Consider the following 20,578-nt stretch of genomic DNA (forward strand, 5'->3'; position numbering starts at 1 on the left):
GTTTGACTGTACAAGAAAAATGCTTCTCAAAAGAAACTTTAATTTTCAATTAAACTCTTAAAATATAAGATAACTTAAAAGAATAAAGAACTAAACTCAAAGACAAGTCAGCAAAGTTGTACTCAAAACAGCAGCAGAAATAAAAGTGACCTGTCTTATCAAACACTGTCCTAAAACATATGAATCTTTTTAATAATCAAACTAATCACCTATGTGACCAAAAACATTATGAGCGGCTAACTGAGAGACACATCTGTCCTGTGATTAGCAGACATTCCTGCACATCTGCAGGTAAACCTTGCCACTGGCAGCTTTGTAGAGGAGGAAGAGGACGGTGGCTCCGAGCGTGCTCAGCGCAACTCTCGTCAGGGACCGCATCCTCCAGTTGCCATGGGGACCGGGTTGAGGGAGTTGACAGCAATCTGTGGCCGCATCCATCTGAGGGAGGAGAAGGAGAGGTTCACGTGGGAAACACGCATGAGCATGGCAACACACGCCAAACCCTGTGGTTGGATCATTGTGACCTCATGCAGGAAGTAGAAGGGTTGCAGGTCATTTTAACTTAATCCAGTCTGGATTATGGCAATTTACTGGCCACACAGTTCCAGGCCAGTTAAAGCTTCACTGGATGGGAAATATCGGCTCAGTTACTCGTGGGCGGGAATCAAACAGAGACCCGCTTATTTTGAGGGTGAGGGCATGTCTGGTCCCATCATACCACCACAGCATGACTCGCAAACCTGAGTCACCCAAAACTTCCTGTGCCAAATCCTCACGGATTCATCAGCCAAGTGCAGAGACGGGTCTTGGTCATGGTCAAGTCACGGAGGAATAATGCTGTTCGTGAACTCTCGAGTCAGAGAGTGACACAGTGTCACACTCAATCCCTGTCATATGGGAAAGTTCGCAGATACAAAATGTTTCAGCTCTCTTCTGGTAAATACGACTTGGGAACTTGCGGTTTGGCAGTGAACCCAGTTGCTACAACTTCCTGAATTCTCTAATCACTAACAAGGAAAAACTTCTAATAAGTGTCGGGAAGGCATTATTCCCACAGGACCTCAATATCAAAGAAACCTGGGTGATATCTACTATCTTTATACATATTTATTTTTGAATCGAACAACAAACAACAGTTTCCTTGAAAAGATATCTAAATATATTACTTCATGTTGCACCTTCTAGTCCTCATTGCTCGGAAGCTAAAGCTAAATATACTGCACAGGAAGTAGTGTATTTAGCTATTTGCTGGCAAAGCAGTAATTGTTTGGGACATACTGACCAAATAAATAAACTAAAGAAATTATGAGGCTTGAGTGCTTGGAGAAGTTTATATGAAGGTTTTTTTGGATAGATTTGTTGCTTTTTTACTGTGCATCTGGGTCTTCATTTTAATTGTTGTGTATTCAGGCAGTCCACAAAAGAAGAAAGATACAAACTTTCAAACACCTTCCAAGCCAATAGGAGTCAGCATCTGATACTCAAGAGGTAGACTGTCAGTGGAATATTCCATTAACCTTTTCATATGTGAATAATAAAATCTTAGTTTGACATCTTTTGGCCGAAGGCTACATAAGAAGATTGATACCACTATCATATCTGTTCATTATGTTATGGAACTGGAGCCAGCAGGAGATTAACTTAGCTTAGCATAATGACTGGAAGCTGAAAGTAACAAATAGAAACACAGACGAGTGACAAATCAAAGGAAAAACCAACACAAATTGTCTTAGTAAGGTGTTGGGCCGCCAGAACAGCGTCCATGTGCCTTGACATTGATTCTACAAGTCCCTGAACACTGTTCCTCCAAAAGATATTCTCTCATCTGGTGCTTTGATGATGGTGGTTGAGAGCGATGTCTAACACGTCAGTCCAAAATCTTCCATAGGTGTTGAATTGGGTTGAGATCTGGTGACCGCCAAAGTCATAGGATATGATTCACATCATTTTCATACTCAAACTATTCAGTGACCCCTCGAGCCCTATGAATTGGGGCATTGTCATCCTGGAAGACACTACTCCCATCAGGATAGAAATGTTTCATCTTAGGATAAAGGTGATCACTCAGAACAACTTTGTATTGATTTGTAGTGACCCTTCCCTCTAAAGGGATGACTGGACCCAAACCATGCCAGCAAAATGCCCCCAAAGCATAACAGAGCCACCAGATCCCCTAAATGTAGGGGTCAAACATTCAGATCTGTACTGGTTTTTCCTTTAAATTTTCACATTTCTTTAAATATGACTATCAGCAACTCTAAATCTATATTAACACATTTTATCTTGTTTGTTTCATCTGTACACACCTGAAGGGAGTCATATGCTGGACTATTTCTTGGCTGAGTGCAGTGACTTTCCTGGAATCCTATCTTCATAAAGTTACCTGACTCTTTAAATTTAGCTAGCCATTTCCCCCCCTGCTCCCAGTCTTTATTCTAAGCTAATCGGCTTCTGGCTGTAGCTTTGTATTTAGTGTACAAAGAACGGTATTAATCTTCTCATCTAACTCTCTGCAAAATAGCTCCTGAATTCATTTGGACGCTACACTAAAGAGGCTTAAACAGGGGTAATATATTTTCCTTTCTTGGCATCTGTTAAAACCAGGTTATCAGGTAGGAGTCAGGCAGTGACAGCAAAATCTCCCATTTTGGTGCCACCTGGTGGTAGAATAAAAAAAAGACTTTTTCTTGCTATAATCATATAAAAATGTTACATATGAGGACTTTAAGAAACGAGTAGAGAAGAATATAACGTGCATGTAATTGGTGATTAAATATTATGGAGATTCTGATCAGCTGACTGTGCAAGACAACAAAAAGTGAAGTCCAACAGTAAAATTTTAGCGTCTCGTATGACACAAATATCTCAGAGAATTGATCAATACCTTTGACTCAATGATTGCTTCACTAGGGGCTGAAATGTCTTGTATCCAAGATGAATTTTCCATCCTGTGCTCTATTTTGGAATATATTGTACTACTCACATTTTAAACAGCTCAACAATATAAAGCTGCTGCTACGACTGAGCCACCGGCATTGCAACTTCTTTTCAAGCCGATGACGTGAATAAATAAACTGTATTATCAGGTGTTCAGCTGCAAACAGCTCTGGTGGTTCATGTGCGCTCAGGGGAATTACAGGATGCACTGTTGCATTAAATGACGCAGAGAGTCAAGAGTCCTGCATGAGGGAAAACCAGTGAGTTTACAAACCCCGCAGAACAGTCGCAGTCAAACATTCAACTGGAGGCCGGGGTGCTTTACATTCACATTCCAGGAAGCAGATCAGGGGTTTTTAAACTTCATCAGCCAAGTCATCACATGAAATTTTTATTTGGTTGATTGACTCTTACCTCTACCGCTGCCACAGCACTTAATGTTACAAAGTGGTGTTTTTAAAGTTGCATTAATGGATTGTTTTTGGCTTCTTTGGTGCAGAAAGAGTCACAACAAGCTGAGTATCACATACATTGGACATACATTACATTAGCATTAATTTGGAGACTTTTTTCCAACCACATTAACTCCTGAGATAAATATATGGCTCTTTAAATGCTACATGTTCCACTTTCTGCACCAACAAGTCACTAACTTTGTCTGCAGTTTGGTGCTGGACAGGTAGCGCACTGCAGGTTTATCAGAGCTCATTTATCTGAAAACAGCTGCCCACTGCTGCTGGAAACGGAACCATATACTGTAGAGGTGCACAGTTGATGATAATGCCCTGTGGGGGTCATCACTACCAGGGACCACGTTCACATTGCAAATTGTCATTTGAACCATTATTAATATAAAACTATAGACAGCTGGAGCTTTAAACTACATAATTTGAAACAAATCATGTTCGCCCTTCATCTGAGCACTTTGAAAATGCCAGCACATTTCCTAATGACACATTTGTGTTAAAACTCTAGCTTACACATTCATCACAACTGTGAAAATATAAAATTTATGACCACTATAAGCTGTGCTGGAGGGTTAGTTCCTTACATTGACAGAAGGTGATAAAAGTCAGACGACTTAATAGCCTTTTAAATATCACGCTGCGACTTTCTTATCAGTTCTCATATTCCTCCAACCTCACTGGGAATCACACAGTTTTAAACTCAACACTAGATGGCAGCGACGAGCATCTTTCTGATCAAGATTCCTGGCTCTAGTTTAAATGTTACAAGAAAATAAATGTAAGGTTTGTTTTCAAAGCAGGGCTATAATCCAGCAAAGTGTGTTGGATAGCATGTACAGTGAGAGTTCCAGCAGATACAGTGACATAGTTTGTGTGTTTCAAAAGACAAGCTGACATGGATAAGGCTGTGTGTGTGTGTGTGAGGACCCTCCTCCTTGGGCCGAGAGCCAGTGGGTCCAAATGGGCTCCGTTGGCCGTCGGATTCCTGTTTGACACAGCTGAGGACCCCCCCCCCACGGACGTTATCGGCATACACACACACACATACCTACACCATCACCACACTCCACCTCTATCCGCTGCTCGCCCACCCCCTCTTCTTACCCCGTACTCCCGCCTCTACCCATCAGCCCTTTCTCCCTTCTTAAACTCCCTCACCCTGCCAACCTGCGTCCTCTCCTCGCTTTCTTCTGCCCCCACCCTCCTCCTCCCCCCCCCCTCAGCCCCCTCATCCCCCCTCATCCCTCCGCCTCATCGTCTGTGTGCTGACAGGTCCATGTCACAGCGGTGCTGACTTATGGGCTGTGAGGATTCTGCCCTGTCAGGAAAGACTCTCTCCTCTTGGAATACAAATGCAACCACACACACATATACACACACACACAGTCAGGTGCACACATGCAAGCACCCTCGCACATACCTGTTGGAGCTCGTCAAAATTCATATGCACTTACACCGAAAACACACACACACACACACACTCACACACACACACTATGGTCTGTTCATGTTGCTTTTGTAGTAAGAGGAAAGCTCTCAGAATAACAGCCAGCAACGTAAGAAAGGAATTTAGACTGACTTGCATGAAATATTAATGCGTTTCGGCAGGAACAATCAGCTGGTATCAGCTCATCACTGATATATTAGTACTAATGTTGACAGATGCAAATATAAATCATAGTAGGTTAATGTTTTAAAGCTGCATTTTTATGTATATTCACATTTTACCTTATTTCAAACCTACTTAATTTGAATTTTTATTTAGTTATTCCTGATATTTCATTTCCATTTACTGTTAAATTTCTTATACTGTTACTCATTATTAATATTTCTTTTTATTCTTCAGCTCTAAAATATCCTGCCTTAGCATTTAAGGCAGATATAGTCCCCGATTTTGATGATCAATTAGTGCTTTCAGTTATTTATTCAGTGAAAATGCTCAACATTTTCTGATTTTCTGACTCAACACTGACTGACTGACAAAACAAGTATTTGAAGACATCATCTTAAACTCTGGCAAATTTTGAAGGGATTTTTTTTTTTACAGTCATCTATTATAACATTTTATATAGTAAACAAATAATCAACACATTAACCTACAACAAAATTCTTAATGTATGTGATAAGATAATAAAACCAAAGATAGTTGCAGCCCTAAACATTTGTTATCACTTTTGGCCTGTAACAAGATTTCAAGTGCTTGTTGTCACCACTTGATGGGTCCCTTCCTTCTTCACTTGAGGATGGCTGGCAGAGAAATGGCCGCATCATGTAGCGTTGCATCATTTAATGATGCCAGTAGCAGCGGAAATAGTCTTGGCAGAGTAGTTAAAATATATCTAGGGTCGATCTAGGGAATGAATTTGATGAAACTGCTGCTTTTCTTGAGTGTTAATGTGTATCAACATGCCACCTGTGTACGGCATTTGGCTCCTGCCTTGTCGCATAGAGAATGCATAGGGATGAACTTTCACGACACACCGCTTCCGATGGCTCGCTGTGGTCATTGGCCCAGAAAAAGCCAAAGTTAGCTAATTTTAGACAAGGTGACGTTACTGTAAACTCAGTTTAACATCAACATTTGAGAAACAGCAACCAAAAGCGAAGGAGCTCAGTTTGCATCACAGGTCAAATTTGTGATCTGTAGTGGAGGAAGTACGAGCTCAGCAATGTATGTGTGTGTGTGTGTGTGTGTTGACCTGGCATAGCAGACTGCGCAGGCAGTTGACTTCCTTCTGCAGGTCTTTAGTCTGAACCACCAGCTGGTTGCAGACAGCCTGGGCTTCCTTCTTCGGGTCTAGTGAGAAGACCAGCTGCATGGAGGACCAAAGAGACCAAGAAGAAGGACAGAGGTTAAGAGAACATAAAGGCACCTGGTCTCATCCCAGTCATGTGACAGGAAGGGACACAGCCTTAAAACTGCAAATGAAATATATTTGAATGTGGTTTATTTTAAACTATTATTAGTTATGCTTTTTTGCAGTTTAGTGGATTACCTGCTCTAAGAATCAACCCTACTTTGCATGTTGCTCCATCTGAAACGGTGTATCTACATAACATCAACATGCCTTTATTATAAACTCCATGATTTCCATAATTCAATATGAGCTGGAGGACAGTCTGATGCCACTATGACCTGGTCCCGGATAAGCGGCAGAAAATGGATGGATGGATGGAATATGATGATTTGTATATTGTTTCATGCATGTGGCCAAGGAATTGCACCACTAGTGCTTCTGTTGCCAAAATGTAAACAAGCTAGCATGAACTGGCGGCTAATGTGTCAACACCTAACTGGTAACCCCTAGACAACATATACCTGAGAAGCTTGGCGGGGAAAACGGCTGATGACATCTTGAATGGTTTCTGTTAGGTAACAGCATTGCTGCATCACACTAATCAGGAAGTTCTGCAACTCCTCACTCCTGCAAAAAGTTATGGAGTAAAAAAAAAAAAAAAATCTATGAGAATCAACAGAAATTCAATCCACAACAATTTTGATACTCAAGCATTTGTTCCTCCCTGCCTTAAATGTTTAATTAACATGTCAGCTTCTTAAACTGGAGGAATTGTTGCTTTGGGTTTTGGACTGTTGGTTCGACAAAACAAGCAATTAAATGTCACCTTGAGCTCTGCAAAACTAAACATCTCAAGCAGTGACAGTTAAATTAAATTTCAAATGTCCAATCTAAGTTAGCTGTACAAATTGCAAAACTGAGAAAGGGCACACGAACGTGATGCATTGCTCATCTGTCAAGTCATACAAGTTTCTGTAGACATACAGATAATGCGATAGGAACCTAAAAACTAAGATCAGATGGGTTTAACTTTTTAAGAAGAGGCAAGGCAAGACTAGTGAAGATGCCCAGCAATGACAGAGTAGACAGATTGATAGTTTGGACCAAACTTTGTGTTAACATTCTCCGTGCATTTCCTTGAAGATCACCTCACCGAAAACAGAGCAGGTGGCCAAGCCTTCTCCCACCTCCTCCCCATGCTAACCCGTGCTGTCATCCCTCCCTGAAAACATCCACCTTAAATGATAAGTTATTTATATTCATCAACCTCTCCGTTCCCCTCTTCCCATCCCCTGGTCCTGTGGGATATTGATAGCTCTTATCTTAATGGTACATTTCCCTTGGTGAGGGGACTGAGCAGCCAGCCCTCCTCACACTCTGTCAGAGGGGCGAGTAAACAGTGTCAGTCAGCCTGTGCTGCACCCTCACCTCCCTTCTCCCTGCTGTTAGTTTATCTAGGGAGCCGAGAGTGATGATAGGCCCCCGATGGGAAGATTGTTGAAGGGATTGTAGATGGAAACAACGATGTTATGTTAAATGGGAATGTTGGTGGAAGGTGCGTGTGTGCCACTCTTTTTTAAACTTAATTTATCCCCGGAAAGTCAATTGGACAAACCTGCCCTTTTTTCCAGCAATACCCTGCTTCACTTTGAGAAGTGCCTTGCTCAATGCTAATTGCATAGAGGAGCGTGATTCATATTTGCTTTCACTGCATTTTACCAAGAGTTGAAGGATTCAGACCTGCAATATTTCAGTCACATCACTTCTTCAACTTCCTTTGGAGATGGCACTGAGCCACAAGTTCCTAGCAGAAAGACCTGTTTAAACACAAGACACCAAAATGACAGTTGATTGCCTGCCAAACTGGTAGCTAACCAACACCAAGACAAATTTTTCCTGCTACCTAGTGATACTGATTCAACTGTTAACAACTTTTCCAATACTATTGAACTGTTATTAGCTCAAAATCCCACTTTGAATGCATTGTTTGTTCCTCTTAACTATCAAGAGAAACATCCATTCGTGATCCAGGAGGGGGGGGGGGGAGGGGGGTCCCAAGACGTTCCCTAACAAGGCAAGATGTATAATGCTCCAGCATGTTCTTTTCTGTCCAGTTGGATATACCCAGAGCACCTCTGTGGCCTTACAGGTGCAGTCCAATGAAGCCATTATAGAAACAGAGTAGACTGCCTGGAGATTATTACATTATTCTGCGATAATGCAATACCTCCCCTTCACTAAAAACACACACTTACACATTTGTACTTGGTATGAATTTCCATTTCCATGTACTAGTTCTGTGATTTGTTGTGTTGATATGTCGTTGATTTTATCCTTCTGTATTCTGTCTTCATGTGAACTCTGGCTGCAATACAAATTTCCCATAGTGAGACAATAGATAACCTGTTACCTATTACTCAAAACCTATTAGTGAGAATGCAAACATTTCTCACTGGTTATACAACCCACACAGTACCACAGTTATAGACCCTACCCTACCCTCTGACCCTGTACAGAGCACGTACAGACCGGGTTAACAAACTTCCATAACCCATCCTGAGTCCTTGTGAGAGTGAGGAGCTGGTCCAGGAGGAGCAATGTGGATTCTGTTCACGTTGAGGTTCCTTTCCAGCACAAGCCTTACGGTGGAGGCTGAGCAGTGTGATACCCTGATAATTGGAGCCTGTCCTCTAGTTCCCTCGTCAATGGGCAGTATTCTCCACAAGACATTGGAGAGGCGCACAAAGACTATCCAACAACATCCAGCCTTTTTATTATGTCTGACATGCTTTATCCCTGCAAAGATTCTTTTTCTTTTTTCTTTTACCAACTTCTTGACCTCCACCAGAGAGTTGGACAAAACTTCCTCTGGGTCTTTTAACTGCCTCACAGAGGACCAGGAGCTCCTCCAAGTGCACCATCCACTGTCCATAATATCGCCAGTCAAGGTCAGCAGTTCTCCTCCCACACAGCCTTCCCTGTCTCGCCTTTCTCTGTTGTCTGAATGTCTTTGAGACAAAGCATCGAGTAGTTCTGCATGACCTCCCCAAACTCATCCAAAGGCTCAGTCTTTACCTTTGGCTTCACCAGTGGTCTCTTGGGTTTCCATCCTGAAAGACACCACTGACATTCAGAATCCCAAAAAGCTGTCTGCAATGACGGCTTTGGACATGGCCCGCTTGATCTGGATGCTCTCAACCACCCCAACCTGCCCTGGGATTCAGGAAAAATGCAGCGGCCCTATTTTAGTTCTTGGGTCCGATTGGGCTCCACAGGTACAGTCCCAACTATTAGTTGCTTGTTCGTTCGTTAGCTGACAGATGAGCAAATGTCATAAATGTTCTAATTCAGTTTCTGCACAGCATAGTGTTTCAGTACATTGAAGACAACCAAGGATTTAATACAGCAACATGTCCATCAGCACAAGTAAGGTTACACTTTATTACTTCAGGTCTATTTTTTCTCTGGTCCTCAACATGACAAGAACACATTTTTAGACTAATTTTCTAATAATTTCCCTTTTTTGAGAGTGAAATGGGGATTCTGAAGGAGCTCTTCAGGAGCTCTTCCATCCCTCTCCTTAACCTTCCCCTCTCTCTATTGGACTGTCTCTCGTCTAGCAGGCGAGGGTGGGTGTAACTAGCAAGCCTAGTCCTGCTTGAGGATTCATGAAGTGATGGGGTGCGGTGCGATGGCTCTGTTTGGCCCCTGCCGCTGGCTCTCTTTTGCTCATTGCAACCTCCCATCGCCTCTCACCTTACAAATCATTACAGCTCCGCTTAAACCATTAGGGCCTGGCTCAAGGCTCTGCTATGGGGGTGGGGGGGTGGGGGGGGTGGGGATGGGGATAAGGAGCTAGGACAGTGAGATGCTCATAGGGCTGATGGACGACTTCCAGTGGGGGAGGACAGACGGAGCATTACGGGGAGATGGAGGAGGGCTGGATGTGGGGGAGGGTTTAAGGTGTGTGGCTGACAAGTGTTTAAATTTCTGCTACTACAGTCAACTTTGTGTCTGGCTTTGTGTTGTGGAATACTTTTTTGGCGACTGACAGTTTGTCAGACATTCTTTGTAAAGTGAAACAAACGAAGATTTTCAAATACTGTGAGGATAAGGAAGTTTTTTTCCACAGACACCTCCATCTACCATTATATTTCTTATGTTTGGACAGTAGTGTTGATAGGAAAGTTGAAGTGCATGGAATGATTTGTACTTTGTACGTCATCTAACCACATCTGAATGATTAAAAGCCTACCGTTACAGAGGGAGACCACAGACCCAATAATTGTACAAATAGGGTTAACAGCATGCAGTTTTGGATTGTTTCTCCTCAAAGGCATTAATTGTGTTGCATTAGGTTTATACACATGCAAAGTAACGATAGTAGTTGCGTGAGGAATGAAATAAGAGTGCTTGAGGAAAAGGCTCAAATTCTGCCGACTTTCTCACCATCCCATACTGGTCAATCAATGTATAAAGTGGGTGTAGTTGTCAAATTATTGGTTTCAGACAGTTACAAAACTTCTTGGATGCAGCCCTTCCAATTCCAACACTTGAGATGTTGTTTGTGTGTGTGTGTGTGTGTGTGTGTGTGTGTGTGTGTGTGTGTGTGTGTGTGGGGGGTATAATGACACACTTCGACGATCAATCAAGCACTTCATCTGAAGCATACTGACACCGTGACTCACTGTTTTCCTTGAATTCTGTTCGTAGTACGTAATTTGGGATCCCCTTCCGCTGACTACACAGATGTTACTTGCCACCGGCCTTGGCATTAAGATTTGTGTAACCCCTACCCAATGTCTGCTGCTCCCAGTTGGCTGATTGTGTCCAGGTCCACTTTGTCCAGGTGCATCTGCTGCACAGCACTCAGAACCTTCTGTTGGTCCACTGGGTCTGTGATACCAGTCTGACAGATAGAAAAAAGCTGTTACCTTTTTGTTGACCCAAATCTCTTCCCTTCTTCTTATATGTTCAAAAAAAATTAGCAAGCTGCATGATTATGTGTTGAGATATATTAAGATGCTTTCTCCAAAGATTATCTGATGCTTTCATTGAGTTTAAGGTAATACATTTTTCATCACTGCACCATTACATCAAATGGAAAATTCTAGATGTCATTTTATACAAGTGTGCACGTAAGTCTGCATAAAATATATTTAGTGTCTGGGATTTAACCTGAAGTTGTCATTTACTATAAATGCAACATGTCTTTGTAATAATGACCCAAATGTGGACCAGGTGTTATAAATACATTACACTTTATTAACATCAATTTGCCTCTTATCACACATTGGCAGTCTATCAATGTTAACAGAAATACACTCAATCCTAAGAATGATCCTGGAATACACTTCCAACAAAGAGAGATGCTTATCAGAGTACTTTATCAGTTTAATCTATCACAATATCTCTCTACTGAAACCGTGGCCTTAAAAAGCTATGACAACAGCAGCTACCCTCGTCTCTTTCTGGGTCACCCTGAAGGCTGACAGTGTGCGAAAGAGCTGACAGACACACAGATGTTACAGTCAATCTTCTACCTTCTCCAGGTCCTCCTTCTCCATGGTCAACAGGTAGTTCCAGGTGATGTCATTTTCCTGTGCACGTGTGTATGTGGAAAAACCAGGTCAGAAAGCGAAAAACATCACTCAGCATTTACCGAATCAAAACTTCTACAAGCTGCTCCTGACCCCACTGCCTGAAACAGATGTACCTGCATGAGGCTTTGCCATACAGTGAAACCAATCTACCTGCACCTGTCAAACCCAGTCTTCATATATCAGATAGGGTCTAAAACTTGAGCTGACCCTTGGTTTAATTCGGGCCAAGTCAATCCAGCACACTAGATCCATTATGAAGTATCAAGTAAAATATGTAAACTGCACATCATGACATGCTGCCAAGCATGAAAATGTCATTCTTCCAATAATGCAGCTGCGCTCAACACATTTGAGATCATTATATGTCACCCATAGATCAATTACTGTATTGTATTGTGTGTAACAGCACGTTATCTCTTCTCACTATCTTGCCATCAGTGAGATAAGAGAACAGGAATCTTCCATTAGAAACTGGCACTGTGCATGCAAAAATATACATATTTGAGAAGAAAAACAACACTGAAATCCTATTCCAACACGCATACTTACACTCATGATGTCAGCGAGGTAGCCAAGATCGAGGCCGTGTAGGAGGAGCTCGAGGTCATCCAGCTTAGTTACACTGAGGAGGGCAGAGAGTTCACCTCGAAGACGTAAAACTATGGACTTATTTTACAGTATCAACTCAAGTATGAACCAGCTGGGATTGTAATCACACTAAAACCGTTATGAATTTAGACTTTCTGTATAGTGCATCATGTTGTTCAAAAGCTGAACAACAGCATAAAAAGAAGGGGTACCATCCTCAAGTGCAAGGCCTGGTTTAAAGCCTCACAGCAGTGAAGATCTACCCTACTGAAGTGTCCTTGAGCAATGAACTACATCTCTTTCAGCTCCAGTGTTCCTGAATTCAACCTTTGACCTGTTTGTAGAAGTGGTTTGGCAAAAGGAAAGACATCTATTTCTCCTTTAGGGATTAAGTGAGTGCAGCTAAAATGTCATTGAGTTCAGACACATCAGAGTAACCGCAGTCTACACAGAGTGTCAGTTTGACTGTTGACGTGACAAACTTTATGAATGAGCCTCTCTTCTCGCACATACAAAATATGTGAAATGCTTAACTGGGGTTTTAATGTCTTTGTAGCTGACATGAGAGGAAGACAGCTAAAATGTTTACAGGCTAACAGGCTGTAATTCCTGATGTCAGACTTGCTACAATACAATGTTTTTGGCTGATCATACTTGCCCAGCTGTGCTTGAATGGACAAAACAATCATGCAAGAGGTTTATTATTGTTTATGTCTGGTCGAACAATGATTCAACAACACCTGCTGTGCAGGCACCAGTTCACAGAAAACCCAACAGGGGGCGACAAGCACACAAGCTGCAGTGGCTGGTCTTCAGCTGAGGCAACAGAGGACTAGATTGTTGTAAAACTCTCAGTATAATCTTTATTATAATGCTGCTCCTGTATATAAGATTGTAGCATTATTTAAGCTTCTGTCTGCTTTGGTGCAGACATGTTTTTGACACCTTCACATGCAGCAATTCTGTCATTTCTTTACCCACTAAGTGACCTCAGCAGTTTAAACATGAACACACTATGGTTTCTAGCTGCCTGGACTCTGGAAACAATATTCTTAATCCTCCACAATACTAGCGTCAAATATTCACTCCCATCCTAATTTGTAGATTGTCAATAAATTGTTTAGCATCATATTTTTTATTATTTTAAGTTAAGTTGAAGATGCCCCTGCCCACTTCAGCTGATCTTCATCTGATCAGAACCCTAAAACCCTGATTGCCATTGAAGTACTCTATCTAGCACATTACATGTGCAAACACATAACTCATGTTCCCAAAAAAATCTGATTAGATCTGAATAGATTTTGTCAAACCTGCCCAAGCCCTGGGGCTGTTTTACCTTTCCTTGGAAGGTGGAGGTTCAGAGTTAGTCTTTAATAACTTCGGAAGAGTCTCCTCCATGGAGCTGAAAGCCTGGACGTTAGAGACGTGGGATGAAGAGGCCAGGATCCTGGATATCTACAGACAGACCCAGTGTCAGGATAAGACATGGTTTAGCTGTTTTTATTCAATACTATGTAAAATGTTTTTTCCCTGAACCGCACAACACAAGGGTGTAGGTAATTAATGTCACAAAGCTGTAAGATTCATGTAAGGTAAAAACTACTTTTTTAAAAATTCAAATAAGACTAAGTACATATTCTAAAAAGATGTGTTTAATGCTGTTCATTTCTTTTATTTTCTGTAAAAACCACACTGAAAAAATTAGTCTTTTTATTGTATTTCTGAAAAATATTTAATAACCTTTACTCTAGATAACCAAAAGCACAGTAAAAATACTAATACTAATTGCAGATATGTGTTATCTAAATGCATAAAAAACTACTTCAGGTACCTGTGTCATTTTGAATATCGAAGCCAGGTCAGCTGGGCTCTTGCCAGCCTTCGTCTTTATTGTTTTGTCTGCTCCCAGCTGGAGGAGCTTCAGCACTGCCTCCTCTCTGCCATACTGCACTGCAATAGCCAAAGCCTGGCAGAAAATATTAATACTGATTATTATACAAAAAGTAAAACATATAAAAGGTTATCTAAATGAAATATACCCAACAAATATCAGCTACAGGACTATCTGCAGATTCCCACTGAAGGAACCTGCTATAAACAAAAAAAAAAAAAAACTGTGACACACCGTGTATCCATTGCCATCTTGGACGTTGACGTCTGTGCCGTGAGACGCCAGAAGGTTGATGACCTTACTGTAGCCGTTCCTGGCTGCCAGCATCAAGCAGGTCATTTGAGACCTGAGAAGGGACAACAGACAAGAACAGCAAACAGGAGATGAGGACAGAAAAGAGAAACAAAGGAGAAGTAATTATAGGAATGCAGGAGAGGATATTGAGCAGGAAAAATAGGGAGAGGAATGAGAAGTGGAAATAGTACAGACACTGGGGGGGAGTGATGAAAGTAGACCACAGGAAATCAGAGTTAAAAAAAGAAGAGGACGTCTTCATGGCGACTGTAAAGTTAAGAGGTGAGGACAGTGGATGGGGTCGATGAAGAGATTGTGAGTGGTGACGAAGGTACAGAAAAACCACCAGGGGGCAGCAAACACCTTATGATAGACTTTACAAGTACACTGATTCAGCACATTCACTGTTAAAACTGTGTTTCTACTATCCACATGAAAGAGTCCCAACTGACTTGCAGCCAAGACTTCATTATGGCTGAAACTTAATGTACTCACATATATGAATCTATGGATTTCCCTTTTAAAAAGGATACTTCACTTAAAATCTTCCCACTGTTGAACACTCATTCAGTCTTTGAGCACAATAATAAAGTGTAGGCTTATCTACTGTAGTGATAACAGATCACAAACAAAACACAGTTGTTCAATGTGTCCTTCGAAAGCCAACGATTGTTAAATGAATGACCCGGTTTTAACAACTTTGACCTTTCTTGCTAATCCTCTGTTGCAACTACATGTTTGCTTCTATTTGAACAAGAGCTGTATATAAATAACTTGCGCTACAGTACTTCTGTATCTTATTAATTCTGACTCAAACACAGTGGGTGAGAAAAATACGTCAATCCAGAGGGGGTTGGGAAAGTCCAGGAGCGATTCATCACTTTACCTGATGTGCATATCTGTTTGAGAGCGACACACAGCAGGCATTTAAAGGCACAGTCCGTAATCCAAATGTAAACAAATAGGTAACCCAACAAAAAAAAAACACTGATGGGAATGCATTACCACTCTCACATTGATTGACAGCTCTTATAACACATTGGCTTTTAATACATGGACAAACATTTGAAAGCCACTAAATCTAAGTTGTGATTCTGTTGCAGTAAAATCTTTGTTTACATTCATATTTTGTATAAACAAAGGACTTCCCTAAAATTTTAGAATAAAATGCAGATTTCTCAAGATTTAAACCCTTTAAATGATGTATATGAAGTTAATATAATTCAAATCTATATATAGTGAAATAATCAATGACTGCTTCTTTAACACAATAATATAGTGTTATTCTTAAGCAAGGGTTTTAATTTGAAAATCAAAATTAAAAAAGAGAATGAGAAGCAGACAAATCAAGATCTTTTTCATAATTACATTCAGAGTTGGTTGTAAACGCTTTTATTTTTATTTTGAAAATAGCTATAGAAATAAACCTTTAAGATAAACTATGCAAGTTTTCCCCCTCTATATTTTTAGTTGAAATATGCTCCAAAACATATCTTACATATAAAATCTTCAGTCAGAGTATTTGTAATATTATACTGCAACACTGACATCATGATATAGTACGCTTCCTAGAAATTCAATTGGAAAGCACTTAAGAAAACCAAAAAGGGAATGTCGGGGGAATTTAATCTATAATATAACAAATTAGGTAATTATACTGATGCAAAATCCCACCAGAGACATTACAGGAATAGCTACCTCAGTGACTGACAAATCAGAATATATTGTCATAGCTCCTAAACATAGATGCCATGTAGCTGTAGTGCCTTTTTTGCTTTGTCACTCTGAATTGAGATGTACAAATGTGTTGCAACAGAGGTGTTGACTTTTGCACCAACATATTATGTTTAACTAAAAGGTGTCCGGGACAGAGGTGATATTTGTTAAATAGGTGTGAAACTGTGTGAACCTCAGTGGGTTGTGAACATCATCCAGGCAGCTATATCTTACTTGAATAAACTAAAAGAAACCAAAAGCTAATGTTTCATGTGAATTCAAATAAATGAGCCGGTTCCCTGAATAACTATGATGAGTATGACAATCACGCATTTACATTCCTCTACACCCAGTCACTTCCCCTTTAACCCAAGAGGACGGGATAGATAGCATCAATCATTTCAGCTTTCATGTCCCGTGCTGTTGTTTTTTTTTTTTTTTCCCAAGGATGGTTTTGCTGGGAGACAAGTAACGAGGTCACTCACAGTCTATTTCGGTGTATTTTATGCGTGCGTGTCCTTCAGACTGTGAGTTTTGGCCAGTTCCCAAACAGACATCTGATCGATATACAGACAATTCAGAGTAAACATGGCTCCTACTGTCATGACAGCATGAAGAACGACTTCTACAAATACCTCACTTAATCACTTCCACAAAATGAATCCTAAAAAAAATTCACAATGATTACAATACCAGTCAAAAGTCTGGACGCACTTTCTCATTCAAGTGTCCAAACTTTTGAGTTGAAATAGTAATCATGGGAAAAGTACGCACAGACAACATGTTATTGGCTGGTTTCATGTCGGTGAGAATCACATTTTTATCTTGTGCGACTTGCACAACAGCCACTGTCCAATCAATAAATGACCTATACAACTGTTACCTGATCATACTAATAATGATTATTCTACACATGCTGCGGCCAAAACAATCTACTAGAACTTTAAGTCGAGTCCGAATTGCGAGTCAAGATGCAAGTCTTTACGATTGTCTGAATCCTGAGAATTGAAATGACTCAGTGTTGGCAGATGTGCAGCAACACAAAACCTTTCTCTGTTATTTATTTTATATTTTTGACGTGTTCAGGATTTGGCTCTTTCAAGACTTGAGATTCGAAAGGTTTTTGCTTTCAAGTCTCCAGTCAGAACGAGTCAGAACCTGCATCGATATGGGGTCCCTAAAGGCCTGAGTCTTTCAATTACTTTTTTTTTGGTTGGAGACGATGAGTATTGACACAATCATTACCAAATGTTTGGGGCCTTTTGACCAACTTTTATGAGTCCAAAGCAGAAGGATATCAAAGTCTAAACTGAAATTATGCAGGCCTGACTGGAGGAGAGAAGGGTGTTATGTGTAATCATAGGGGCTTACATAGGAGTGGACGTGCACCCCCCCCTACCCCCAAACCTCAAACAATGCATTGGGGAAACCTGTGCATCAAGTAAGCCGATTAGTTGATCCAATTCCTGTTAGGAGGAATGTTTAGAGCAGTAAACAAACAAAAATAGAAACAAAAAAAAATGCACAAATGTAAAATAAACAGCCACACAAATGTCTCTGAATGAACCGTGTGCACATTCACATATGCGCAACGTAGAAAAGCACGCACCAGCCTTAACGCACCTACGATCAACACAGATCAGTATGGTGAAGATCAAAAAAAAATGGGACACATGGAGGCAATGGACCCCACATCATGCTCTCGCAGGACTTTGAGAGATGACAGAGAATGCTTGTTTACACTAAAACTGAGAGACGCGCAGCTGGTGTTAATCATTGGTTTGATATTCAGACGTAAGAGGCGACGAGGAAGAGGAGGCGGTTTTATCCGCTGCACCCACATGAACCTCATATTCTTCTTCGCACTGGATGTTGGGGGCAGTTGGCCCCTCCTCCTCCTCCTCCTCCTCCTCCTCACCACCTCCCCCCCCCCCCCCCCCCTCCTTCTCCATCCTTCTGTGTCTTGTTACCTTCTTTCAAATATTTTGTCTGGGAAGGAACCGATCAATTTCCTAACGCTGTAGCGTGTCCATGTGTGTCACCAGGGGGTTTCAGGTGGTGTGTGTGTGTGTGTGTGTCGAGTAAGTAACGGCATGCTGGCAGAGATAGAGTGGCGGGGGGTTTAGGGAAAACTAAACAATCAAGACCACTAGATTTCTCCTATTTTCCTATCACCATTGAGTGATGGCTGGACATTGTTGCTGTACATTTCACTCATATTTGTAGGCAAGATAGAAAAAAATCTTTTTTGGCTTAAAAGCTAAATGCACCAAAACTGCTTTTGGAAATCAGATGAATTTCAAGAAAATTGTCATGGAGTGAGGAAAGACAATGCATATTTTTACAATCATAGCCGTAAATGATGAAAAGTTCTGATGAATAGCCGGTTGTTCGTGGTTCAGCATGGATTTGATGGTTGAATGAATGACATCTACAGTAGATATCTTGATTTAAATAATTGTATTTTGTTTTTCTTTGAGTTTTTCTTGTTAATTCAGTTGAAACCATGCTTATGTGTCACCCGGATGTTCAAAAATGCTCCCACTTTAACAAAAACCAGCCCACTTCTGACCTACAGTAGATGCCTTGAACACTTCTGACCTACAAATGACCAAAAGCATGTTTGCTGGGTTCCATCCAAGCTTGTAAAAAACCTCCTAAAATCCTCTCGCCCACCCGTTACACTCAATGTTTGTTTGTCTGTCTGTCTGATACCAGTCTGTACATGCACATGCCATAACAGGACATTCCAAACAAAACGCACAAATATACACACACACACACACTGTATGGAGTGCTGTGGTGCATAATGCTACCACATGGCAGCTAAACAAAACAAGAACCATCAAAGGAAATTCGATCTAGCACCTCTGTTTTTTACTCCCCTGTTCAAGTCAAGTCTAGAAGTGTTTTGATTTGGCTTACATCAATGGGGATGTGACGGTGCGTACTGTATTGAAAAGCCCATAAACATTTTGACCTGAAATACTCCCCCTTCACCTGTCCACCACGTTTGGATCGGCGTTTCTGGAAAGCAGAAGCTCCACACAGCGAGCGATTTTGTCTTCACCAGCAGACGCCGTGCAGCTGGCCATGAGCACGGTCCAATGATCTGTGGACGAAAATACCTTAGTGTAGATTTGAACAATTTTAAAATTCTATTTTATTAAAGAAAACATTTAGTTTAGCACTACTTATTGAAACGTGCATTTGATAAAATAAAAGCCGGGATCAATCTGAGAGAATTACCATTCACAATGCAGAGTAAGTTACAATGGTACAATTTCATTTGGCAGACAAAATAAATAGTAGATTTCTTATGAGCCTTTGGGAAAATCCCTCCTTAGTTTACCGACACAACTTTATCCATTCAAAAAGATCTGATGTTGTGTAATTGTCTATCCGTTGCAAATGCAAATGAACCTATTGACCGACATGCATAACCAGTCAAAAATACTCTCGACGGTTAAGTGATCAACAGTTAACCGTTGACATCCCTATACAGAGTGCTTCATTTTCTGATGCAAACTTTATACATGTTGAAAAGAAATGGAAAAATATCAATTGTTTACTATATGAACTATGTTCCTGCACATGCACAGTGGGCCTCTGCCTTACACAGAACTACTCTCCAGAGACTGCCGTTTCTAAACAAACTAATGTGCCCAAACACTTTGTATGAATTCATACTAACTCTAACCATAACCCTAACCCTGTTTACCCTAACCCTAACCCTAACAGGGTTAGGGTTAGGGTAAAGAATATAGCCCCTGTTGGGGTTAGGGTTAGAATATAGCCCCTGTTGGCTTTGTCCAATCTCATTAGCATAGCAGATGTACAAAAATATAATGATGCAGTTGGGTCAACCATGAAACAGTCAGCAAATGTATGTCCTTGTTGCTCCAACCATTTTGTCTCAATGGACAAGTATTCCCTCTGTTATTCACTCAATGTCATGTTTGTTTTTGGAGAGTGATGGAGTTTTGTTTCTGTAGACGCATCATAGAAACAGATGAAAGGTATGAAAAGTTTGTGATTGGTAATTATAATTACGTTATTTAGCAAAAGAAATTAGAGGAAAAAGGAGTATCTTTTTTTTTTTTTTTTTTAAATCACAATTAAGCCATACATCATGCTGTAATAAAGAAGCCAGTGATGGAGATGGATAGCATCTGGCATCAGGAAGTGTGGGGGACTTTATGGGACCAAATGACATCAGAGGAATTGTCTCCTTATCTTATCCTGATAAGACCAGTCTGAGAGCCATGGCTATGCACTCAATTC

The 20,578-nt window shown here is 40.9% G+C and overlaps 1 protein-coding gene across 3 annotated transcripts in view; it reads right to left on the reverse strand.

Annotated features, from left to right (window-relative positions):
- Nucleotides 1-20: 20 nt before the first annotated feature.
- asz1 (ankyrin repeat, SAM and basic leucine zipper domain containing 1) overlaps nucleotides 21-20,578 on the reverse strand; it is a 28,585-nt gene continuing 8,027 nt past the window's right edge. For all 3 annotated transcript variants that reach the window (XM_044356079.1, XM_044356080.1, XM_044356081.1), the window contains exons 4-13: nucleotides 19,295-19,406; nucleotides 14,519-14,630; nucleotides 14,225-14,359; nucleotides 13,730-13,848; nucleotides 12,355-12,427; nucleotides 11,746-11,802; nucleotides 10,999-11,111; nucleotides 6,724-6,829; nucleotides 6,104-6,217; nucleotides 21-438 (exon numbers count right to left, since the gene is read on the reverse strand). In XM_044356079.1, coding sequence (XP_044212014.1) covers nucleotides 265-438; nucleotides 6,104-6,217; nucleotides 6,724-6,829; nucleotides 10,999-11,111; nucleotides 11,746-11,802; nucleotides 12,355-12,427; nucleotides 13,730-13,848; nucleotides 14,225-14,359; nucleotides 14,519-14,630; nucleotides 19,295-19,406 — 1,115 coding nt within the window. In that variant the 3' untranslated portion in view covers nucleotides 21-264. The remainder of the gene's footprint in view (nucleotides 439-6,103; nucleotides 6,218-6,723; nucleotides 6,830-10,998; nucleotides 11,112-11,745; nucleotides 11,803-12,354; nucleotides 12,428-13,729; nucleotides 13,849-14,224; nucleotides 14,360-14,518; nucleotides 14,631-19,294; nucleotides 19,407-20,578) is intronic.

The sequence above is a fragment of the Thunnus albacares genome, chromosome 7, assembly GCF_914725855.1.
Source record: "Thunnus albacares chromosome 7, fThuAlb1.1, whole genome shotgun sequence".
NCBI classification, from domain to species: Eukaryota; Metazoa; Chordata; class Actinopteri; order Scombriformes; family Scombridae; genus Thunnus; species Thunnus albacares.